The sequence below is a fragment of the Myxocyprinus asiaticus genome, chromosome 15 (assembly GCF_019703515.2).
Source record: "Myxocyprinus asiaticus isolate MX2 ecotype Aquarium Trade chromosome 15, UBuf_Myxa_2, whole genome shotgun sequence".
NCBI lineage: Eukaryota > Metazoa > Chordata > Actinopteri > Cypriniformes > Catostomidae > Myxocyprinus > Myxocyprinus asiaticus.
The window spans coordinates 6,952,969-6,977,769 of record NC_059358.1 but is presented as its reverse complement, the minus strand read 5'-3'; the positions used below and the strand labels follow the sequence as shown (position 1 = coordinate 6,977,769).

General features: G+C 41.2%; 1 protein-coding gene and 1 long non-coding RNA gene across 8 annotated transcripts in view; one reads left to right on the top strand and one right to left on the bottom strand.

Annotated features, from left to right (window-relative positions):
• Positions 1-24,801, top strand: part of LOC127453083 (ras/Rap GTPase-activating protein SynGAP-like) — a 178,992-nt gene that overhangs the window by 126,751 nt on the left and 27,440 nt on the right. For 6 of the 7 annotated variants that reach the window (XM_051719142.1, XM_051719138.1, XM_051719139.1 and 3 more), the window contains 11 exons: positions 4,061-4,300; positions 4,948-5,283; positions 7,107-7,251; positions 7,387-7,531; positions 11,699-11,935; positions 13,575-13,776; positions 13,890-14,095; positions 15,425-15,638; positions 19,050-19,562; positions 20,313-20,753; positions 23,785-23,961. In XM_051719142.1, the coding sequence (XP_051575102.1) occupies positions 4,061-4,300; positions 4,948-5,283; positions 7,107-7,251; positions 7,387-7,531; positions 11,699-11,935; positions 13,575-13,776; positions 13,890-14,095; positions 15,425-15,638; positions 19,050-19,562; positions 20,313-20,753; positions 23,785-23,961 (2,856 nt within the window). The remainder of the gene's footprint in view (positions 1-4,060; positions 4,301-4,947; positions 5,284-7,106; positions 7,252-7,386; positions 7,532-11,698; positions 11,936-13,574; positions 13,777-13,889; positions 14,096-15,424; positions 15,639-19,049; positions 19,563-20,312; positions 20,754-23,784; positions 23,962-24,801) is intronic. The other variant, XM_051719144.1, reaches the window with a different exon arrangement.
• Positions 2,201-5,102, bottom strand: LOC127453259 (uncharacterized). Its single transcript, XR_007899390.1, has 3 exons — positions 4,963-5,102; positions 3,319-3,408; positions 2,201-2,983 (listed from the first exon to the last, which is right to left on the bottom strand). It is a non-coding gene; the product is annotated as an uncharacterized LOC127453259 (long non-coding RNA).

The following is a 24,801-nucleotide window of genomic DNA, read 5'->3' as shown; positions in this document are numbered from 1 at the left end:
CCAGTGTTTAGAACTCACAGGGAGCTGAATAAAATGCCAGAATCTAATGTCAAACTGGTAAATGCATTAATCGCGATTAAGAAAAATGAACACGTTAAACGTTTTAAATGAATCGCATGCGTTAACACGATAACTTTGACAGCTCTACTTTTAACTGAAACAATGGCATGTAGCCTTCAAGTATTTCTCAATTAAGTAAACAGGTTTTCAAGTAATTGTTCTAGGGAATAGTCAGTATTAAAGAACAAAGAAACTAATGAATCCTTTTGTTTATACAGTAATACAGTAAAACAAAAGGACTACTTGGGTACTACATTTTAATCGGTCCTCGGCACTGCTGATTCTGTAAGACTGCTTGTATTGTTACATTTTTTTTAGTATTGACTTAATTTTGACATCCTGAGTAAATGGGAAACGCCTTCCATGTGCTGTCCTGTCAAATAATGACACAAACTTCTCAGAAAACTCTTCCATTTTTAATTTGGCATGCTCAGATGGATCCCAAAGGCCATGCAGACTAGCAGATTCTCTTGTCTATTATCTGTGTCTTTCGTGAGAGTTTTGAGCATTAAACAGTGACTTGGTGAAATGAGCATTTTGGATTGACTCGTCCAGATGTTCAGGCAGCAGGAGTTCAGGCTGAATCGTGATATGTGGAAAACGTGACAAAGGCTTCCAAAAATCAGTCCTGCAGCAGATGCTTTGCCAATGTTGCAAATTAAGAGGACAAACCAAGGGTGCTCATTAGTTCTGTTTATTAGCTGATTACTTGAAGAAGTTTTCACAGTGATGGAAAAAGCCACAGATGTGCATCACTGATTAATTGATGGCAAACCAATTAAGTGCACTTAGTTTTGAAAGTTTTGACTACAGAAACGTTCGTTGGACATATAGCACCATGTTTTTTTGGGGGGACATTTACCATGGCAATACCATGGTATGTTTTGAAGAGGTCTCAGCCTCATACTGTACACTCACAGACCATGTCTGATGCATATTGCATACAAAACTGGACAGCACTTGTAAAATTGCAAGCTCCAATCTGATTGCCCATATTGAAGGATTACTTCACCCAAAAGTGTTGTTCCAAACCTGTATGACTTTTTTTCTTCTTCTGTGGAACCCAAAAGGATACATTTTGTATAGTGTACTTGTTGATCTTTTCTAATGACAAAGCTCCTTTCAAAAAGGATGCAAAAGAAGCAACATTGTTTGAAGGAGTTTTTCCATGCCATGAAATGATCTATTTCAGATAAACTCACCCCTAAATGGTATGTAAAAACAAAACAAACTGTGATTGGCCGCTTTAAATGTCTGTCAGACAGTTTTTTTTCCTGTTTAAGTGGGCGGTTCTTTGGGATAAGCTGTAAAGTGGACTGGACTTTATGTCGTAGTCTAAGGTCTGGCTATATAAGAAACAAGTCCCTTAGAGTAACATGTAAATACCATTGCAGTTATTTAAGTGCCATGGTATTAACATCTTAAACCATCACTTTTCCATGGGACTGCCAAAGTAGTATTTTGAAAGGGCTGAAGCTTTTAAAATCTGTTTTTAAGCTATATTCAGCAGATCTATAATTGTCAGCAGAAAATAAGTGTTCCAATTGCATTTTAATGAGTGTAAATGACTCATTTTTCTCTAAAATGTTATTTTCTATGACCACTGCAGCACTTTAGCCTCACAGTATGATTTCATACATAATTGTATCTTCTAAAGCACTGCCACCATTAAACCTGCGTTCTCTTCGGCCTTTTCAGAAGTTTTCTTATAGTACATTTAAATTTCTCTTTAGTTAACAGTGGCTACACAAGTTTTGGACACTACAGCCACTTTTAAAAGTGTCTTATTATTGCATTAGATAACAAAATATCAACCTAAGTGGCTTGTATTTTTTATTTTTTTTTTTCATGCAAAACATTTCACAAAAAGAAGATTGATAGATTTTGAATGACAAAAAAAAAAAATTTTCAAAATGAAGACAAAATGTATTTAGACACTTTCTGGTTATCACACGTTAGTGGGACATGTCATATTCATTACATTTACATTAATTAATTTGACAGATGCTTTTATCCAAAGCTACTTACAAAAGAGGAATAATACAACATAAGTGATTCATCTAAAGGAGACAGTAGTACAAAAAGTGTTGCATTACAAAGTTTAAATTTTTTATTTTAGTGTTTTTATTAGTGTGTGGTCAAGTGCTCATGGAAAAGATGTGTCTTTAGCCTTTTTTTTTTTTAAGGATAGAGAATTTGTTGGAATCTGCTTCACAGATGGAGTTGGGAAGGTCATTCCACCACAGAGGTACAGTGAAGCCGAAAGTCTGGAAAAGTGATTTGGTGCCTTTTTGTGTTGGTACAACAAGATGCCACTCATTAGCCGACCGCAGGCTTCTGGTGGGAACTTAGCTCTGCAGGAATGATTTTAGGTAAGCTGGAGCAGATCCAGGGTCTGTTCTGTATGCCAGCTTCAGAGACTTGAACTTGATACGTGCAGCAACTGGCAGCCAGTTTAGAGAGACAAGGAGTGGTGTAACATTTGTTTTATTTTGTTCGTTGAAGACCAGATGTGCTGCTGCATTCTGGATCATTTGCAGAGGCCTAATTGCACATGTAGGAAGGCAGACAATGAGAGTGTTACAATAATCCAGTCTAGACATGACAAGTGAGAAAACAAGGAGTTGTATGTCATGTTCAGAGAGGAAGGATGTTGTAGAGTGAGAATCTACATGGTCTTTGAGATGTGGTCGGTGAAATTGAGTTGGTTGTCAATGGTTACCCCTAGATTTCGGACCATTTTGGATGGTGTTATTGTAGACTAAACCAGTTGAACGGTGATGCTGTGCTCATCAGCAGGGTTGGCTGGAAAGATGAGGAGGTCAGTTTTCGCTAGGTTGAGTTGCAGGTGGTGCTCCTTCATCCAGGCCGAGATATCTGCCAAACGGGCAGAGATTTGAGATGACACTGTTGGGTCATCGGGCTGGAAAGACAAGAAGAGCTGTGTGTCATCGGCATAGCAGTGGTAAGAGAACCCATGTGCTTGAATGATGGGTCCCAGTGATGTTGTGGTTATAGAGAAGAAAAGTGGTCCAAACACTAAGGGACCCCAGTAAGTAGCTGATGTGATGTGGGCACCTCACATCTCCAGGCTACCTTGAAAGACCTATCTGAGAGATAGGACTTGACCCAGCCAAGCACAGTTCCTGTGATGCCCAGAGTAGAAAGGGTGGACAGGAGGATCTAATGATTGACTGTGTCAAAGGCTGCAGATAGGTCCAGTAAAATAAGTGCGGATGATCTGGATCCTGCTCTCACCTGTCTCGGTGACTCTGTGAAAGATAGCAGGGCAGTCTCAGTGGAATGTCCACTTTTGAAGCCTGACTGATTGTCATCCAGTAGCTTGTTCTGTGAGAGAAAGGCAGAGATCTGAATGAAAACTACCATTTCAAGTGTTTTCGCAATGAATGTGAGGAGAGAAGTCTGTAATTTTCTACTTGTGTGGGTTTAAGTGCAGGTTTTTTAAGCAGTGGAGTTACTTGAGCCTGCTTAAATGTGGTGGGAAAAGTGCCTGTAAGTAGAGTCCATAGTTAATGTGATTACATCTGTGTGAACTTGAGGGGAACTAATTTCAAACATCCATTAAAAATCAGCTTGCTGGTTAAAAGTAATTTCAAAAATGGCTCAGAAAAGTGAAGTTAGTTCCAAGAATATAGCATCATTTGTTTGTGGATGGAAAGAAAGAAGAGCTGTGTGTCATTGGCATAGCAGTGGTAAGAGAACCCATGTTCTTGAATGATGGGTCCCATGGATGTTGTGTATATAGAGAAGAAAAATGGTCCAAGCACTGAGGGACCCCAGTAAGTAGCGGATGTGACTTTGACACCTCACCTCTCCAGGCTACCTTGAAAGACCTACCTGAGAGATAGGACTTGAACCAGCCAAGCACAGTTCTCAAATACTGTACCCAAATACTTTGGGGTCCACTGCATGTATAATGATGCTAATATGTTTTTGTTATCATTAGTGGTACCTAACTATCTGTTTTTCTCTTACTCAGGACAACAGTCGTCGTGTCGACAATGTTTTGAAGCTGTGGATCATCGAGGCTCGAGAACTCCCACCCAAAAAGCGCTATTATTGTGAACTGTGCTTGGATGACATGCTGTACGCCCGCACCACCAGCAAACCCCGAACAGATACTGTGTTCTGGGGTGAGCATTTTGAGTTCAACAACCTGCCAGCTGTCCGCAACCTTCGCCTTCATCTTTACAAAGAGACCGATAAAAAAAGACGCAAGGTAAAGACCACCTCATGCTGCTTTGCAAGAGATTAAACTCAAAATTGATACTTAATAACCTCATAAAATCAAAATTGAAGTGTTGGACTGCAGCTTTTAGTCCATATCTGTTAGCTTTGAGACTAATCTGCTGTGAGGTTCAAAAGTCCACATTGAAAATCTGGGATTCAAAGTCTAATTTAAACCTGAAAAAAGGCTGAAAGTTTTAGGATTTTGAAAAAGATTTTGTACTATTTTTATGTCGCTAATCAAATAAGCAAATTTGTGGCATGTTGTGACCATGCTGACTCCTTTGTACAAAAGGTCAAATTTCTTTGTTTTTATTGAAGCACACAAGATGCTCTTTGGACCATTCTCAAATCCTGCAGGGATAACATGAACCATCAGGTTTTACACAGACTTGTAGAGTTCATACCAGCTTGAGTGCATGCTGTCATTAAAGTGAAAGGGGGACATACCAAATACTAAAAAATTCTGAAATTCATGTAATTTAAAAATGTTTTTTAATTTAAATTAAATTACAAAATGAAAATAATACTTGCATTGCATTAGTTCCCCATTTGCTAAGAAGTGTCTTTGGGTGCATCCTGCTATTTTAAGGTGATTTATCATCATTTTCCTCTTTTTTTTTTCTATCATCATAACAGGAGAAGAGCACATACCTTGGCTTGGTCAGTATCCCCATTTCTAGCATCACTGGTCGCCAGTTTGTGGAGCAGTGGCACCCCGTAATTCAGCCCAGTGTCCTGGCCAAGGGTGGGGGTGTGGGAGGGGGCAAAATCATCAACGTCTCCTTACGACTCAAGTCACGCTTTCAGACCATGAGCATTCTACCCATGGAGCTTTATAAAGAGTTTGCAGAGTATGTAACCAACAACTATCGAACGCTGTGTGCAGTTCTGGAACCGTTACTGAGTGTCAAGAGTAAAGAGGAAGTGGCCTGTGCGCTGGTACACATCCTGCAGAGCACAGGGAAGGCCAAGGTAGGACCTCATTTGAATAATCACTGTTTGTTTTGTAAGTATGTGCTCGCTTCCAAAATCTAGTGAGCTGCCTGCCTAGACAACATTTTAAGGCTTCATAGGTGTGCTGCCGCTGCAATTGCTGTTCTAAAAAGTTGATTATGCTGAATTGTTATAACTTAATTATGCTGCCTCCTAAGAAGATTTCCTAGGCAGCATCCCTGTATCCTTCGCAGTGAAGGCAATTCCAGTGAATGCATTGTGTTGAGCTAATTGAAAAAAAAAAAAAAAAATATATATATATATATATATATATATATATATATATATATATATACAGTATATATATTTTTCTTTTTTTTTTTTTTTTTTTATTATTTTATTACATTATACTGTATACTCACCAGCCACTTTATAAGGAACATCTGTACATCTACTTATTCATGCGGTCTAATCAGCCAATCGTGTGGCAGCAGTGTCATGTATAAAGTCATGCAGATATGGGTCACGAGCTTCAGCTAATGTTCACATCAACCATCAAAATGGGGAAAAATTTGATCTCAGTGATTTAGACCGTGGCATGATTGTTGGTGCCAGACGGGCTTGTTTGAGTATTTCTTTAACTGCTGATCTCCTGGGATTTTCACATGCAACAGTCTCTAGAGCGTAAAGAGAATGGTGCGAAAAACGAAAAATATCCAGCAAGGGGCAGTTCTGTGAGTGAAAACTCAGCCCATCTAGCACCAACAATCATGCCACGGTCTAAATCACTGAGATCATATTTTCCCCCTGTGATTTTATACATTACACTGCTGCCACACGATTGGCTGATTAGATTATCGCATGAATAAGCAGATGTACAGGTGTACGCAATAAAGTGGCTGGTGAGTGTATATTTTACACATAAAAATTTAAATACATATTTTAACTTTGAATATATATTTTATTATTTATTTACACATAAAATATGTATTTTATTCAATACTGATAAAAGCATGCATAAATATTAGGGCTGTAAGTTACATTAATCAAATTAATGGCTTGATATGCTGATCAATAAATCTAATTTCACATATACAGTATGAATATTTGCTGATAAAATCCCGGAAATTAAGACATTACATTATGAAGGTAGCAGAGCAATACATTGAATAGACATTACAAAAAGTGGCTTTAGAAATGAATGAATGGTCTGTTTTATTTTATTACCATTGAACATACAGTAAGCTTATCACTAGTTTTGAAGAGTGGGTTGGTGAGGCGTAGGGTTGCCACACGAATATGGGATGCAGTCCGCCGTCAGACCCGTATTAAGGCAGAAAAATGCAGGACAAAACATCTTCCTGTATTTCACCGCCCAAAGGCGTCCCGTATGGAACATTGTTATTTTGTCCAAAATACAGGTCGTCCCAGCTAAAACAGGATAGATGGCAACCTAAGTAAGGAGCATTAACAGTAGTAGCACATGGGTGATGGGACAGTTTTTTTTTTTATCATTAATTTTAGTAAATTAATATGTTAAATTGACAGTGCTAATTAAATAGTTGAGTATTTTACACAATATTTGTATCTGGATGTGCTTTGTAATTATATGTTTATTACAGGATCACATTATCTTTGCAACATGCTAACATGCTAGTCTTGGCTCCCATGGGAAGTGCTATTTGTGTAGTGTGAAAATGTTGCTGCCTATGTAGGTCAATGTTAACATGCAGCCTTAGAAGACAGCTGCCAATGAAGACAGTAGGCAGCTCACTTTATTTTGGAACAGAGCCATTTAGTTTGATTATAAGCAAGTCATTTCTGGAGTGATTATAGATGTCTCTCCTTTTGCTCTACACTAGGACTTTCTTTCCGATATGGCAATGTGTGAGGTGGACCGATTCATTGACCGAGAGCACCTTATCTTTAGAGAGAACACACTGGCCACCAAAGCCATAGAGGAGTACCTCAAACTCATTGGACACAAGTACCTCAAAGATGTTTTAGGTAACAATTCTATAGAGCATTCTATACAACATTAGTCAAGAAAGTGCCTCACAGATTTTGAGATTGTTTTGAGAGTTTTGAACTCTGAAATGTTACAGTATGGTCAGACATTGATGGTTATTTATATGTGTTCAGGTGATTTTATCCGAGCCCTGTATGAATCAGAGGAGAACTGTGAAGTTGACCCAATGAGAACTCCACCTTCTGTACTGCCTGAACATCAAGCCAACCTCCGGATGTGCTGTGAACTTGCACTCTGCAAAATCGTCAATTCTCATTGGTTAGTTATTTAACCAACAAATGGTGAACCTGAGAAACTAGTCTTAGGGGCTGTTCACACAGGACTGTTCTTAAAAAACTGTATTTAAAAAAAATAAGCCTGACAAAATGCAACAGAATGGAACAAAACACTGGCTGTTCCTTAATGTGTGTTATTTTGTGTTCTTACGTTCTCTTGGACTCGATCTACGTCATCATCCACTGCCGAAGTTTGATTCCACCAGCACCAGGTCCCTGTGTGCGCACAGTAACTCTCAAGAGTGAGCTAGGATCAGCCAGTTGTCGAGGTAGTTGAGTATGCGGACGCCCACTTCCCTTAGTGGGGCAAGGGCTGCCTCTGCGACCTTCGTGAAGACATGAGGGGACAAGGACAGGCCGAAGGGGAGGACCTTGTACTGGTATGCCCGGCCCTCGAAAGCAAACCGCAGGAAGGGTCTGTGTCGAGGTAAAACCGAGACGTGGAAGTACGTGTCCTTCAGGTCTACTGACATGAAACTATCTTGATGCTGGATGCTCGCTAAAATGTGTTTTTGCATCAGCATCTTGAATGGGAGTCTGTGCAAGGCCCGGATCAGAACTCGCATGTCCAAGATTGGCCGCAACCCACCGCCTTTCTTCGGTACGATGAAGTAAGGGCTGTAAAACCCTTTCTTCATCTCAGCTTGAGGGACAGGCTCTATCACGCCCTTGCGTAGAAGGGTCGCGATCTCCGCAAGCAAGGTAGCTCTCACCCTTAACCGAGGTGAAGCGGACACCGCTGAACCTTTGCGGGTGCCTGGCGTAACCGAGTCAGATGGTCCGGGTCAGCCATCGCGATAGGTTGGAAAGCGCAAGCCACACGTTCAAACTCCGGGCAAGGGGGACCAAGGGGATAATCACGTCGGACGTACCAGTGGGTGGGACCTCGCGGCAGGGCGGAGCCTGTGGCGCTACATCGCAGGGGCTCGAGCCCCGTGGCCGTGCTGAGTCCAGGGACATCGAATCACTTACCTGGCTCCTGATACCCACCATAAGATTGGTCGAGGAGGGGGAGGAGGAACATCGTCCCCGCAGTCCGTCGGAGCCAACCCGGTGTGGGCGTGTTTGTGCCACAGCTGGGCGCACAGGGGCAGGGGGTCTGCGGCTGGAGCGCCAAACCTGTGAAAATGGGACGGTGGACGGCGGTCGTGATGACGGCCGTGCACACCTGACAAGTTACCCAGAGAACAAGGAAACCACTCTTTTGTTGAAGTTTTGGGTACCGCAGCCTCTTGGGCATGCGGCGAAATATGAAACAAAAGATTCTCCTCCCTGCCATCCACCAGGGGATGGAGTGGTCTGTCTACCAGCTCCGTAGAAGTGGATCTCCTCGTCCCTGGTTCGCCCGTCTAAGGGGCAATTCTAAGCCTTCCTAGGGTTCTTGGCGGCCGGCCGTGAGACGGGTGGCGTCTGTTTCCTGCGGTGGGCTCCACGCCGGGGCCAGGCTGCAGGGGCAGGCTGCAGTGGAGCCGGTGCTGTTGCTGCAGGAGGACACCCTTGGCGACGAGCAGATGGGGTGCGGGGTCTTGAGCCGCGCCGGGGCAGGATGTGTTGAATGGCCTCCATCTGCTGCTTCACCACCAAGATCTGCTGGGCAAAGTCCTCAACGGTGTCACCAAACAGGCCAACCTGGGAGATGGGGGAGTCAAGAAAGCGTACCTTGTCGGCCTCTCTCATCTTGACCAGGTTGAGCCAAAGGTGGTGCTCCTGGACCACCAGGGTGGACATCGCCTGCCCGAGAGACCGCGCCATGACCTTCGTCACCCGGAGAACGAGGTCGGTCGCCAAGCGCAGATCCTGCATCAATCCCGGGTCAGAACTACCCTTGTGCAGCTCTTTTAGCGCCTTGGCTTGGTGAACTTGCAGGAGAGCCATGGCGTGCAGGGCGGATGTGGCTTGTCCAGCAGCACCGTAGGCCCTAGCCGTCAGGGACGACGTAAACCTACAGGCCCTGGACGGGAGATTCGGGCGCCTGGGGAATCATTGAATACCCCTTGGCCGCCCCACCATCGAGGGTAGTGAGAGCAGGGGAGCTGAAAGATCGGGATCGGGCAGTAAAAGGTGCCCCCCACGATCTTTTTAGCTCCTCATGAACTTCCGGGAAGAAAGGGAACGGGGCGGGGCGCGGCCGTGAGCAGCGAGGGTTCAGGGGAGAGTGGAGGGTTCCACTCTAGCCTGACGCTCGCGGCTGCCTGGGAAAGCATATCCGTCATCTCCGCGTCGGCCTGAGACTGGGCAACCACAACCGAAGGAGGGAGCCCAGCCGAGGCGTCCGTGTCAGAGTGGACGAGCCCACTCTCCGATGCTGCGCTCGATAACTCATTATCTTACCGGGCTCCGAATAAGAGGTCAAACTCGCTGTGAGATGAGCCGGCAGTCTCATCCGAGAGCCCGACCGGGGCAAGCGAGCTTGCTGGGGAATGGGAGGTCCGTGGGGGTTTACCCGGCGGTGGTGCTCCCATTGAGGTCCCCAAATTGCCCCCAGTGCTAACCGGCAAGGCCTCTTACCCGTAGGTAGAAGGACCGAGGCGGGGAGCCGCTGAGGTGGCTTGCTTTCTTACGAATGCAAGCCGCAACCGCAACGTTGCCATGGTCATGTTCTCGCAAAGAGGACAAGACCCATCCACAAACGATGTCTCCACATGGGCAGCGCCCAGACACGTAAGACAGCGATCGTGGCCATCAGAAGCGGAGAGATAACGACCGCAACCAGGAATAACACACAAACGGAAAGGCATCTTTAAAAAGACGTTCCGTGTGTGCCGCTCTTTTAGAATGAAAATATACTCTTTTTAGAATATACTCTTTTTTGTTATTCTGCCGAAGCGCCCAGGGGCGTTCTCTGCACTCCACAGGTGCAGAGGGGGAGAAGCCGCTGAAATGCTCTGTAAAATCCAGCCGATGAGGTGAACGAACTCGTGGATGAAATCAGCTTCATTGAATAGAACCGCTTGGCTCCAAAGAGAAAATCTGAATGAGTGGTTGCATACCAGCTCCTTTTATACCCGTATGTCTGGGGGGAGTGGCATGCAAATTCCACTCACCAGTTCCCATTAGCCTTTTTTCAAAGATCAGAGGTGTTTAGGGCTCCCAAGAGTGACCCCTAGTGTCACTACATCGACACAACGTCGAGTGAGTGACAGATAGGGAACCGAGGTTACATACGTAACCAAGACGTTTTTTTGGGCATCATTTTAATACAATAATAAACATTGAGAAAACAGACTTTATTCTTTTAACTTGTCACTAGTCCTGCAAAACCTCAGTGGTGTTGATATTATTGCTGTCACTGATGTGACAATGCCAGTGGTTCTCTCACTGGATTCATGTGCTGTGACAGTTAATTACGCAACAGGAAGATTGCAGAACATCTCAAAGCTCGCAGTAGGTGCATTCTATGTCCTCCTGTCCCTCCAAGTTCATTCTTCCAAGGTATCTTGGCAAGACTGGTCTTCATAAAAACACAAGTCCGTTCTCTGCGTTCTTAGAATTGAGAAACACCCACTGTTTTTAATTTGACGCTACATTTAAAAAATACTGAACTCATGACATGAAACACTGAATAAACAATGAAGCGCATTGCAATGGTCAAAGACATCCATCTAGGGCATGTATACATAAAAACATTTTAAAAACAGTGCAGACGAATGTAATAACGTTTCCTCTGCAAACAGCCCCTCATTGTCCTTTCTTAAAGGGGTAGTTCACCCCAAAATGAAAATACTCATCATTTACTCACCCTCATGTTGTTCCAAAACCATCTGACTTTCTTCATTCTTTCTTTATTGTGAACTCAAAAGCAGATGTTAAGCAGAATGTTAGCCTCAGTCACCATTCACTTTCACTGCAAGTCCCTAACATTTTGCCATGTTGGCGCCCCGTTTTTTTCCTCCCATACTATGAAAGTGAATAGTGACTGGGCCTGTAATTTTCCGTACACCTCCATTTGTGTTCCACAGAAGAAAGCAAGTCATACAGGTTTAGAAAATCATGAGGGACAGATAAAATTATGATTAAATGAGTACAGAATTTCATTTTTGAGTGAAATATCTCTTAAAGTAAGTTAAATTCGTCTTATAAATGTAAATTTTAGTAGATGTTAATATAGTAGATGTTAAGGAAAATAAGACATTTCCTGTGTTTTTCCCAGTGCATTTCCAAGAGAACTGAAAGAGGTTTTTGCGTCCTGGCGTGTTCGAAGCGCAGAGAGGGGACGAGAGGACATCGCAGATCGACTCATCAGCGGTTCCCTCTTCCTGCGTTTCTTGTGTCCAGCCGTCATGTCTCCATCCTTATTTAACCTGACGCAGGAGTATCCCGATGAACAGACTTCACGCACACTCACCCTCATAGCCAAAGTTGTGCAGAACCTGGCAAACTTCTCAAAGTCAGTTCACACAGTTTTTTTTTACTTTATTACTGTCATAATGTTTGTTGTATGAATACTGAGAATACTACTAATATTTTTCATGGTAAAAAACTACACACAACAGCAGCAGACACTCTGAACTGTACCACAACAACAAACAAAAAATGCATGATAAATGTCACAGCTTTCTGAATTCACACAATAGTCCCCTTAAAACTAAATGTGCTTAAAAATCAAGATTTTCCCATAGACTTCCAATGTTTTCTGATATCACACAAAATTCACCCCAAAACAAAATATGCTTAAAAGTCAAAATTTTATGAAAAGTGGCTTCCTTTAAATACATTCAAAGAGGAAAAAAAGATGCATCATCAATCTCTATGCTTGGCTCTCTTAGGGTTAAGCATTCATGGCCAGAATAACGAATGAAGGATTCGAAAAGCAATCACCAGATTTTTGTGACTTGGTTGTAGTTGTATTTTAGTTGTGGCAATACTAAAACAATAATAGTGAAATTACATTTATTTTAAGAAAATAGTGTAGGATACTTAGTTATTCACCAATTTTACTGTTGCTTAAGTGTAGGATTGAGTTTACAGCTGATTGGTCTGTGGTTAGTAAATATTTGAGATGACGTGTAGCTTCAGTGCTGCCAGTATGGACATCCTCAGGTCGACATGCTGCGACGCTGGTCGCTATTTTCATCCAAACCAACATATGGTACATTTAAATCAGGGACAGTCCCTTTGGAGCAACTTAGAGGTGAAGTGTCCTGCATATGGGATCTGCAGTATTTAAAGGGATAGCTCACCCAAAAATGAAACTTCTCTCCTTATTTACTCACCTTCATGCCATCACAGATGTGTATGACTTTATTTCTTCTGCTGAACACAAACAAAGATTTTTAGAAGAATATTTTAGTTTTATAGGTCCATAAAATGCAAGTGCCAAAAATTGGGTACCAAAACTTTGAAGCTTCAAAATGGTTAAATCTGTATCTTCAGACATGAAATTATTAGTGTGGATGAGAAACGGATCAATATTTAAGTCCTTTTTCACTATCAGTCTACACTTTCACATTCTTCCTCTTTTGTTTTTGCCGATTCACTTTCTTCATGCATATTGCCACCTATTGGGCAGGGAGGAGAATTTATAATAAAAAAGGACTCAAATATTGAACTGTTTCTCACCCACACCTATCATATTGCTTCTGAAGATATGGACTGAACCACTGGAGTCTTATGGATTACTTTTATGCTGCCTTTATGTGCATTTTGGAGCTTAACCATTTTGGGACCCATTCAGTTGCATTGTGAGGACCAACTGAGCTGAAATATTCTATTCTTTTTTTCAGTAGTAGAAAGAAAGTCATAAACATCTGGGATGGCATGAGGGTGAGTCAATGATAAGAGAATTTTCATTTTTGAGTGAACTATCCCTTTAATGCTCCAGTTTGTGATTTTTGGGCTTTCAGCCCAGGTCCTTCGCCATTAAGCTATAACAAACTACAGTAAATGGCTGCTGCTGTTGATGATCACCTTAATCATTGTTCTTATTATCAGCTTGATTATTATTTTTACACTCATCATCATCATCATCCTTGTATCATTTGCCAAATTCTACTCTCTGCTCTCATCTATTTCTTTCTGTATTTCAGGTTTGGCAATAAGGAGGAGTACATGTGCTTCATGAATGAGTTTTTAGAGATGGAGTGGGGCTCCATGCAGCAATTCCTGTACGAGATTTCCAATCTGGATAGTGTGAGCAATGCAGTAGCCTTTGAAGGTTACATTGACTTGGGAAGGGAGCTCTCGATCCTGCACAGTCTTCTATGGGAAGTTATGGCACAACTAAGTAAGGTAGATGCTATTTGATAACCTATTTGATAACCTAGAAGAAGATGATTATGATTATCAACACATTTGTGTGATTGGTGATCAGTTTGGTCTCTTGTTCTCTCTCTGTATTTTAGGATGCAGTCATTAAACTCGGACCATTGCCCCGCCTACTCAATGATATCAGCATGGCCCTTCGTAACCCTCATCTCCAAAGACAGCCTAGTCATCAGACAGACAGACAGCCTCCAGAGAGACAGACAGACAGGTTGCTCTCCAGACCAAGCTTCAACAGGGGTGTCTCATCGGAGTTCCAGAACCTCATGATGAGAGACCTGAACAGGTAATGTCTTGTGTCTTTATATGTGTATATCCTTTGGGTTACCTTTGCAGCACATTCAAAGCCCTATTCCAAATCCCAGTGAGCTGCCTAATTAGTCAACATTTTTAGTCATCATATACAGTACACACTCCCTACACAATGTCTGTTCCAAATAGTTGGCAGCAAAATTACTGTATGCTGTTGTACAGTAAAAGATACTTTTTTGTTGTTGTTGTTGAGAAATCTAAGTTGGCATCACGTGTGTCCTTCATGGATAAGGCAGCAAGAGAGCAATAACTTTTTAAATGCATATCACATTATGTCATTAACAGGATAATTTAAGCAGAGCCATATCTTTCTGGCACAAAAACAATGAACATTTTTGAACAAATGAACAATGAACAGAATAGCGTGAGTGAAACAAGTAAAAAAAAAAAAAAAAAAAAAAAAAAAAAAAAAACAGCAGCATTTAACTAATTATTTTTTAGTTAAGACCTTACATGCCTAGCGTTTCTATGCAGGGGCTTGGATTGGTGAATAGTTTTTTAAATCTACACTGCTTTGTATTACTGTTTTTATACTGCTGATACAAATTTAGTTAAATAAGAAGTTTTGCTACGTATGGATAATGTACATTCTGCCAGTTATTATCGCAAAATAAACCCGACAAGGGGGTCAGGTTCCCCAACACAGAGCGAAAGGGTTTATTTTGAGATGAAGACCAGCTGACTGTACATTATCTTGCTTATTACATGGCTACTTAAAAAAAAAAAAAATTTTAATGGGCATGTAATAATGGTTTGTGTTGAAATTACGTTATTTTGTGAGAACAAAAGAGACAGCGGAGTCTCCAGAAACCGCTGTATTCCACCGCCGATTTGGGTCGGTGTTCTGTTGGTGTTTCTATTGCAAAAACAACCATCTGACTGCTCATTATCCTGCTTAATACATGACTACTTGCCAAATAAATCAATAAATGGCCATTAAATATTTTTTTATTATTATTATTTTTTATTAGATTACATGTAAAGATCGCAGAATGAGCGAGAATTAGGAAAGATGATCCAATACTTGGATGACCTGTCACTTATAACTGTCACTGTATTCCTGGATGCAAGGTCATTGTTCAGAAATACCAGACCGTTGGATGGTGCAATTGAATCGAGGATGAGAGCCATATAATATTTTTAGTCAGTCACTCCCCACCACTAATATAGACAGTAGGCAGCAATGCAGCTAGGTATTGGAGCTGAGCCTGTGTGAGCATCTTATGGTATATTGATTTTGGAGTAAATCTGTATGGATCCATTTCCTCTAACTTTTAACTAACTTTTTTCACATTATATTTAGTTCAATCGAGATCACTCGCCTGCCTTCTCCAACCACTGCGATGTCCAGCGGTGGAGCTCCTCCTGCTCGGGCTGGAATCGGGGGATTTGCAGACCGCGATCATCCTCACCGAGCCTCATCTAAAGATGTTTTCTATGTTGCCCGCCCCCCGCTGGCCCGGTCCAGTCCCGCGTACTGTACTAGCAGTTCTGATATAACTGATCCAGATCCAAAGGTAAGTCCCAAAGGGAATGGTTCTGCTTGGTTGGGGGGTTCCACTTAAATCATTTAGAGTTATTTCATGACTATGGTCAGTGCTGTCTGGTCCAAACTCTCGTTTGAATAACAGCTCACTCCCTAGCATGCGTTTCAGCAGCTTTTCTGAGGGTCTGTGGTTTCGCTTTGATCCTGTGGGAGAAGAATGCATCACTGACCTGCTAACTGCATGGTCAAAAACCACCCAAGCATGGCGAAAGAGGGCTACAAGATGATGTGGGTGCTGTCAATACATACGAAAGAGATTTTTTTACGTTAATCTTTCATTACCATTTGGGATTCAGTAATTAAAGGAATAGTTCACCCAAAAAAGGAAAATTCTGTGATTATTTATTCTCCCTCATGTCGCTCCAAACCTGTATGCTGTTATTTTTCCTTGAATTCTTGAAAAACCTTCACACAGCTCTTTTCCATACAACTACAGTTCACAATCAGTACGTTTACATGCGCTGTTATAATGGAGCTACAGCGGGTTTTTGTGTCCAAGTTTATATGACACAATGCATAATCGAATATTTGAAGGAATGACATCAAATACGCTGGGTTAAATACATGTTACCACAATAGAAAAGACCATTTTTGTTCATTAAGCATTTTCTTCCCTATTATTAAGCACGTTCAGTTTTGTTTTTAAAGCGTTTCCATGTTTAGGGCACTATTTTAAGAGCGCTAACCGCTAAGTACAGTGCTATGTGATATGTCATATGTGCAAAGTCAGTGGGCATGGCCATTAAGTTTTGGTTTTTTCATGCAAGCATGCAATAAGTCTAGGTGCAAGTGGGTTTGACAAAGTTACGTGTGCAAAGCACTAATGGGCTAGGTGCAATTTAATTGTGCAGTTCTTCTCCGTTTATTGCACCGTCTGCGTCCTATTATATAGTCCATTCCCTGTGAAGCATCAGCGATATAAACAAAGGCAGCACATTCATAAGTTGGTAGTGTAAATGTGTTAAACCAAAAATATTTCTAAATTCAAATTTAATTTTAAACTAAACTAAATAACACAAAAATAATTATAATTGAAAAAAAATCTTAATAATTACTTGTAGATAATTTAACACAAATGTAATAGATTTTTGTTTCATAAAACGGCTACAACAGTGATTGTCAGGTACATAATTTGATGTTCCACTATATTTTCAGAGTTTGGACATGAACTTTATTACCTTCTGTTGGTGGAATCCCCAAACTGCAAATGCAGGAACCAAGTTAGACTTTGCAATAAAAACAGTTGGTCTTAGCTTAATGACCAATTTATCAGGAAAATAGCAAATTGCTCTTTGCACTGCTAATGTACAATACACCCACAGTTTTCGCACATACACACACAGATAGCGCAAACACTCCCATCCAAGCCCACTTGCGCTTTGCGCTGGCACGTGAATTCCCCTTAGAATTAGGGCTCTCACAAAAATTAGATAAGGCATCGTGCACCGTCATTTCATATTGCCTAGCCCGGTCATGAAAACAGAGCCGATAATGTGATTAATAAAAAAAAGACATACAAATAAATAAATACATTTCTGAGAAAAACGCTTATACAGTATATAACAGTTTCTCCTTGGAAGACCGTATTGTTGTATTGTAGTGATGCAGTTTTTCTCACTATCATTTGGCCGAGTTTCTCTCTTCCAGAAAGAGCACTAACACATGCAATGTAATGAAATGTTTTAATGCGACTTGAATGTAGCCTACTGGAATCGCAATGGTGGGAAGCATTTATCATGCACTCAAATGTTATATTTTTGACAAAATGTTTTAATGCAGTTTTAATTCTCCTGTTTTTGACGGAAAACACGACAAAAAATGTGTGCTGATTGTCATTGGTCTTCTTGAACTTTCCCTTGCCAATGTCAAGTGTAGTAGTAGTAGTAGTAGCATTTGTGTTTGAAGGTCCATTTCTCTCGATTTGTTTTCCATTCTAACTTGTAATTTTTATCATTGAATGTGAAAATGTGAGCGTGAAGATGATCAAAATGCAAACAAGAATTTAGACGTTCTCAGTTGTTTGGGGGTGATGCTAAAATACGGGACAAACTGGGACGAGTCCGCATTATACGAAAGGGTTGGCAGCCCTATTCACACGTCATCTGTTTTTTAGAGCATGTGCACAATGCTGAGTCCAGTTAGTCCAGTTTGGTATGATGAAGGCCTATACATGCTGGACGAAGCTGAGCTACAATTGCATTGTCGAGGTCTGTTAGTACAACTTTGTATAAATTGGACTGGTATGATTCCACTTGAACTAAAGTGCTCACATGAAATAAAAATAAATAAATAAATAAAAAAGATCATTTTAGCCGGACAGAAATCAAACTTTAAAGTGTGTGTATATATACTTAGCAACCACAACTGCAAAAAGGACAAAACAATCAGCATAAAAGTAGTTTGCGCTACATACCAAGTCTTTTGAAGCTGTATAATAGGTTTATGTGAGGAATAGGCCGACATTTTAATCGTTTATAACTAAACATCTTGCCCTCCGCCATAGCTCTTAAATCATATATGGTGAATTTAGACATGTCAAGTTTGACATCAATGATGTTTGGCCAGGAGACATGCAATAACTAATGGTGCATGACAAAAAAAAAAAAAAAAAAACTGACACAATTCGCCATTTTGTAGTCCATATGACTTTTGTAGTACTATTCAGAATTTTGTTGGAGAGGTAGATTATCAATAAATAACGACGTAAAATTCTGTTCCTCACAAAAAGCTGTTGTTTGGCTTCAGGAGACTACAGTATGGTAATTTTATTGTGCCTTTTTTGCCATCTTTGTGTCTTGACAGACATTACTATCAACTGTTGTTATTCCTTGAAAAACCATATGGGTCTGGAACGACATGAGGGTGAGTTAAGAGACAGAATAAAAAACAAAAAAACATTTGTTGGGGTGAACTATTCCATTAAACCCTCAAATTAAAGGAATACTTCACCCACAAATTGTAATTCTGTCATCATTTACTCACCTTCATGTTGTTCCAAACATATATGGCTTTCTTTCATCCATGAAACACATTAGAAGGTGTTTTTTGTTTTTTTCATAATTTTTCCCACTTTCCAGTGAAAGTGAAGGGTGACTGAGTCTTTCAATCCTTAATATTCTGGTTTGGATCAACATGAGGGTGAGTAAATAATGGCAGAATTTTCTTTTTGGGTGAACTATTCCTTTAATACACACATCACCATGTACTCACGTATGTCAGCAAACCCACGTTGGCTGCAAACAGCAGGTAGCTGCAGCGTTCTGCCCTCATAGGTTCTAGGTGTTAATGAAAGCATTTCTACTGTATGATGGACCTCCAGGACTCCAGAATGAACAGCGTCTCTAACCTGCAGTCTATGGGGGACATGCTCAACTCTTCCCAGGCCTCGATTGCTGGCCTCGGCAGCTATGGTGGGCTCGCGGGCTTGGGAGGAGGCCTCGGAGGTCAGCTGCGTGCCGGAGGGCGCATGTCGGCCGGATCCGGGGGTTCCAGCATGTCCGGCGGTCTAAGACTGAGCCAGATCAGCCAGATGGGGACCACAACGGACTCGCTGTCCCAGCAGCAACAGCAGCAGGCCGCCGCCCTTCGCTACCCCCTCTCCTTCCAGAACCCTCTGTTCCACCTCGCTGCGGATGGACCACAGCTTCACCACCAGCACAGTCGGGCCCAGCCGCCGCCTCCGCTCCTGCTCGCCCCGGAGCCCGACACCTCTCACCCTGCATACATGCCCCAGTTCGCCCATGGTGGGTTCTCTCGAAGTGAGGACCTCTCCTCCCTCAGACCTGGGCCTCATCTGGGTCAGCCGAGCATCGTTCACTCCCACAGCTATAGTGACGACTACAGCCGACATAACCAGGGCGACTACGGGCGGCGGCAAATCCCATTGCATATGCAGGTATTTTCTTTAGTTTTTATTGGCTTAGAGATTCTGCATCCTTTTGATATTTTTTATATTTTTGATTTGTAATATAATAATATATAACTATTTAGTGCTAATGTCAGTGTTAACTGATGTTGATGTTTTAAATATTTTTAACACCATTGAATGGTTCACCCAAAAATGAAAATTCTGTCATAATTTGCCCTTACGTCTTGAACTGTTGAGTGAGAATGTCCTTTTTGTGAGGGAACACAAAACTATTGCAAGAGAAGGCAAAACAATTTCAGAAAAATAAATTCCATCCCTGTTCTCTAAAGGCCTCCGTATCCCAGAGCTTTTAAACTACATCTACCAAACTTGGCACAGACCTTCAGATTGCTCTGACTCGAGATGCTATGACTTTTCTAACTGATCGAACATAAGGTTTTCGCATAGTAGATGATCAAATCTCCCAAAAATTCCATAAACTTAGATTGATGGAATGTTCAAACAGACCAAGACTAACTAACTAACTAACTATCTATCTATCTATCTATCTATCTATCTATCTATCTATCTATCTATCTATTGTCTGTCTGTAACTCTATCTATCTATCTGTCTGTCTGTCTGTCTGTCTGTCTGTCTGTGTCAAGCCAACATCAAAGTTTGTGTTCACACACTTTACCTTTGTATTTGTTTTTTATTATTTTTGTACTTTGTAATTGAATTTTTAAAATACACTGCAGAAATGGTCATTGTAATTTAATTATGTGTCTGGTGATCAGGAGCAGCAACAGATGACAGGCATGACATCACAGACTGGCACATCTCATTCTTCCCTTGCCACGCCTCCTTCCACTGTTCAGCCTGTCCGTCAAAGCTCCATGGCTCCTCCCACACAGCGAATGAAATCCCAACCCTCTCATCAGCTGTCGGTGAGTTCTGCCGCTGGTGCCCCCACAGGCAAGACCAGACCGCAGAGCGGAAACCTGCTCCAGTCCCCCGAGTCTGGCTTTGTGGGCCGGCAGCAGGGCCCTCGACAACAGCTGTCCGTCAAAGACAGCACTCCCCCGGGTCTTCCCCATCAGCAGAGCTCCACCAGGGAGAGCCAGGGGTCCCAGGGCTCTCAGGGCGGAACTCCACAGTCCACACAGCAATCGAAATCGCATCAGGAACGCCAGCAGGTCCAGCAACAGCATCTACTCAAGCCTACCATGAGCAAACAGGTGCTCGGATCCAAATGATTAATTTTAGACTTACATTGAAACATGTCTTTAGAAAGTCACTGAATTTTCTACAGGGTTCCCACAGTCATTAAATACCAAGAAATATAAAGACATTTTTAAATTGTGGCTTCTAGGCCTGGAAAAGTCATGGAAATATCTATAGTGAAGATAGATTTAGAGTGGGGAAGGAAATGAGCAATATGCATTAATAAAAAAGATTTTAAAATAACAGTAAAAAAACATTTGCACTCATCAGAGCTTACAAAGAAACCAATACTGACGGCATTAGGCTAATGCACATAATAACGCAATATAAATTCTGAGTCTACATAAAGGCTATCACATTTTTATAATTTCGCTTGTTATTATTCAGAAAAACAAGTGGTGAAAGATGGCTTTTTTAAAAATGCGCCCTGTCTGTGTTCAGAGGATTAACGCACATACACACTACTAGTCTGTTCAGCTTCTGAGTTTCTTGTACTGCTTTGCATTTTCTTCTAACCATAAAAGCAGATCCTCGTCCATTGGTTTGCATGTCTCCAACAAGAACCGAACATCAAAAGAGCAGAATTCAGTAAGAATCACAGGGTGCTTCTCATTTCTGAAATTGTGCATCCTCGGTTCTTTTCCTAGCTTCCTTTCCTTGCATCCTAGCTCCAACCTAATAGGGAGCGAGGAAAGGATGCAAGGAAAGGAAACTAAGACAGAGAAATCAAACAAGATGTATTCGTAAAAAGGAATGTCCTTGCTCACTCACACGGTTTAGAGTGTCGTCTTTGCGCAGCTGCATTACCTCGGAGCGCTTGCCATTATGTTGATGAAACTTTATATTTTTATAATAAAACCTAATAATTAAAGATGCGCTTTTAAAGAATGTGACAATAATGGTTTATTTAAACCGTAAAGGTGAAGCATGAATTAAAACTGTTGTGTCAGATGTGAAGGGGGAGGAGAATTTATGAGTGCGTCAGGTGCTTCCACCAAAAGGTCTTTCGCATAGAATGCACCTGTGCTTCCTCGCTCGACTCTCCTCAGGAAGCTTCCTCTATCTTCCGTCCTCGAGGTGCATTTGGAGAATTCATACGTCCTTATTGATGGCAGACTTTGACTGGTTTCCAGGTCACAGGTTCAAAGGACGGAGGAGCGAGGAAACGAGGATGCACAATTTAAGAAATGAGAAGCACACAAAATATTAGAAGTATTGCCACAGCTTGAAAGTACAGACAACACAATTTCTTCTTCTCTCTCATCCAACACTTTGACGACAAAGATCCACAGTGCCTCCCAGTGGACTCAATGGTAACTACAATGTAACTACAGTATAATTCAGCGTTGCCCATGGCAGGCAAATGTACAAAGGAAAATTAATTTGCAATATTCGAGAAGTGTTTTTATTACTTGACTAGCTGGTGCACAACAAGTTCTCGATTAGTCAATTACTTATGCACATCTCTAGTGCAATGAGTCAGCGAATCGTTCTTTTGAGTCAGTGAATTGGTCAAAACAGTTTACAGATCAGTCTGAATTATTTATTAGCGTTTCAGTCAGCCAAATTCGTTTAAAAATCTGTATCCAGTAATCCCAAATGACTGGAAAAGTCATGGAAATGTCATTGAATTTCATTGGTCAAAAAGGGAGGGAACCCTGTTTCTACAATATTTCACTTTATGGTGTTGTAGCAGACGTTGTTAAAGGAATAGTTCACCCAAAAATGAAAATGCTCTCATCATTTACTCACCCTTATGCCATCCCAGATGTGAATGACTTTCTTTCTTTTGCTGAACACAAACAAAGATTTTTAGAAGATTATCTCAGCTCTTTAGATCCATACAATGCAAAGAGAATAGAACATACAGTAATCCATACAAAGTGAATGGTGATGGACTCTGAAGTGTCAAAAATCACATAAAGGCAGCATAAAAGTAATCCATACGACTCCAGTGGTTTAATCCATGTCTCTAGTCGTGATTTAATTGGTGTGGGTGGGAAACAGAACAAATTTTAAGTCCTTTTTAACTATAAATTTTCCTCCCTGCCCAGTAGGTGGCGATATGCACAAAGAAACAAATTGTCCAAACAAAAGAAGAGGAACTCTTAGGAGAGAAGAGAGCACATAGGAGGATCTAGTGAAAGTGGACATTTATAGTAAAAAATGCCTTAAATATACATCTGTTTCTCACCCACACCTATCACATCGCTTCAGAAGACATGGATTTAAACAATGGAGTCAGATGGATTACTTTAATTCTGTCTTTTTGGAGCTTCAAAGTTCTGTTCACCATTCACTTGCATTGAATGGACCTACAAAACTGAGATATTTTTCTTAAAATCTTTGTTTGTGTTCACCAGAAGAGATTCATACACATCTGGGATGGCATGAGGGTGAGAGCATTTTAATTTTGGAATGAACTATTCCTTTAAGTGTTGGGGAAGCTAAATTTAAGTGTACTCCTCAAATTTGACAAAATAAACATTTAGAAGATACTGTATATGCTTTTAAAATGTGCTGTCTTTTTCATATGAAATAATAGACCAAAAATGACTCATCTCTCACTCATTGGCATATCCAAATTCTTGTCCAAGCAAACGCTCTCTAGAATGAGAATGTCCCTACTTCCTATACCACCTGCCTACTAGCAATAGCAGGTGGCAAATCATGCTTCATAGCTGTGACCTAAACTAAATAATATTGACTATTTTCAAAACTTGGACAAGCTCTTCAATATCTCACTGAACTACCTGTTTCTGTACCAAAAATAAGTACAAAAACTGCGCTCGTCAAGCCATTTCAAGGGGTCTCTAAAATTGTCAAAGCTGCAATATGTAATTTTTACACCACTAGTGGCAGCAAATGGAATTGCAAAAGTAATCAATAATTTCTAAGAAGGCCTTAGTGCTCTAGTGAGGGTTAGGAGATACAGTATGCGTTAGAACAAAACTTTCACCTTTTATTGGCATTTATCGTAGTCAGTAATGTGTACCATCTGTCTGTTTTTTTACACTTACAAAAAGTTTTATTCTTTTTCTTCAGGGCTCTTCTCAATCTCCATCCACCCTCAACCCCCTGACCCCTGCCTCTGAGCGAACGGTTGCCTGGGTATCCAACATGCCCCATCTGTCTGCTGACATCGAGAGTTCCCGCATTGACAGAGAAGACTTCAAACTGAAGGAGTATTCAAAGAGCATGGATGAGTCACGCCTGGACAGGGTGTGTTTCTCTAAACTAGCTATACTAGCTATTGTATATGCTTTCAAATTTCCTTGATGCTTATGCCATATTACATAGGGTTCATTTTATTTAGAGAAATAGATGTTGCAGTTTTAGAAAGCTCTTGTGCATTTAGCTCTTGTGCTCTTCTGGACTCATACCTCTGTCATTTAGCTACCGTGCAACTTGAATAGCACTCAAATAGTGTTTTTAACTGATAATCTGCCCTTTTACTTATGATTGGTGTGAAAGTGTATAAAAGTCATTGTTGTAGCATCTCTAGTGTTAATTCCACCAGGAAAATGCAGCTATACATAGGAGCCACGTAAAAATAATTTAGCAAAAATGGAGGTATAGTAACTTGACTCTACAAGACCAGGTTGGGTTGTTGCGTGTAAAAGTAGCACAGCGGTTTAGTGAATTCCCTCCTCAGTTGACACAAAAGCACCACAGCTCATAATTCAAGTGTCATGGAAATGCATATCATGTCCTTTACATCAACTGCATATCATAATGCATACCATGTCTTGCAACAGATGGTGTTGGCAGCCTAATTTATGCATCATGTGAATATTAAATGAGAATAAATAGCGTTTTGAAGTAAACAGACTTTAGGAGAAAGCAGCTTGAGCTTTCAATCAGTAAGTCCCAGATGATCTTGACCCCCTGTTCCCCTTTCTGTATCCCCCTCAAAAGTTTATTTTTACCATCAAAGTAGTATTTAGCTGGCATTAAAACGTTAAAGGGATAGTTCACCCCAAAATGAAAATTCTCCCATTACTCATCCTCATGCCATCCCAGATGTGTATGACTTTCTTTGTCTGCTGAACACAAATGAAG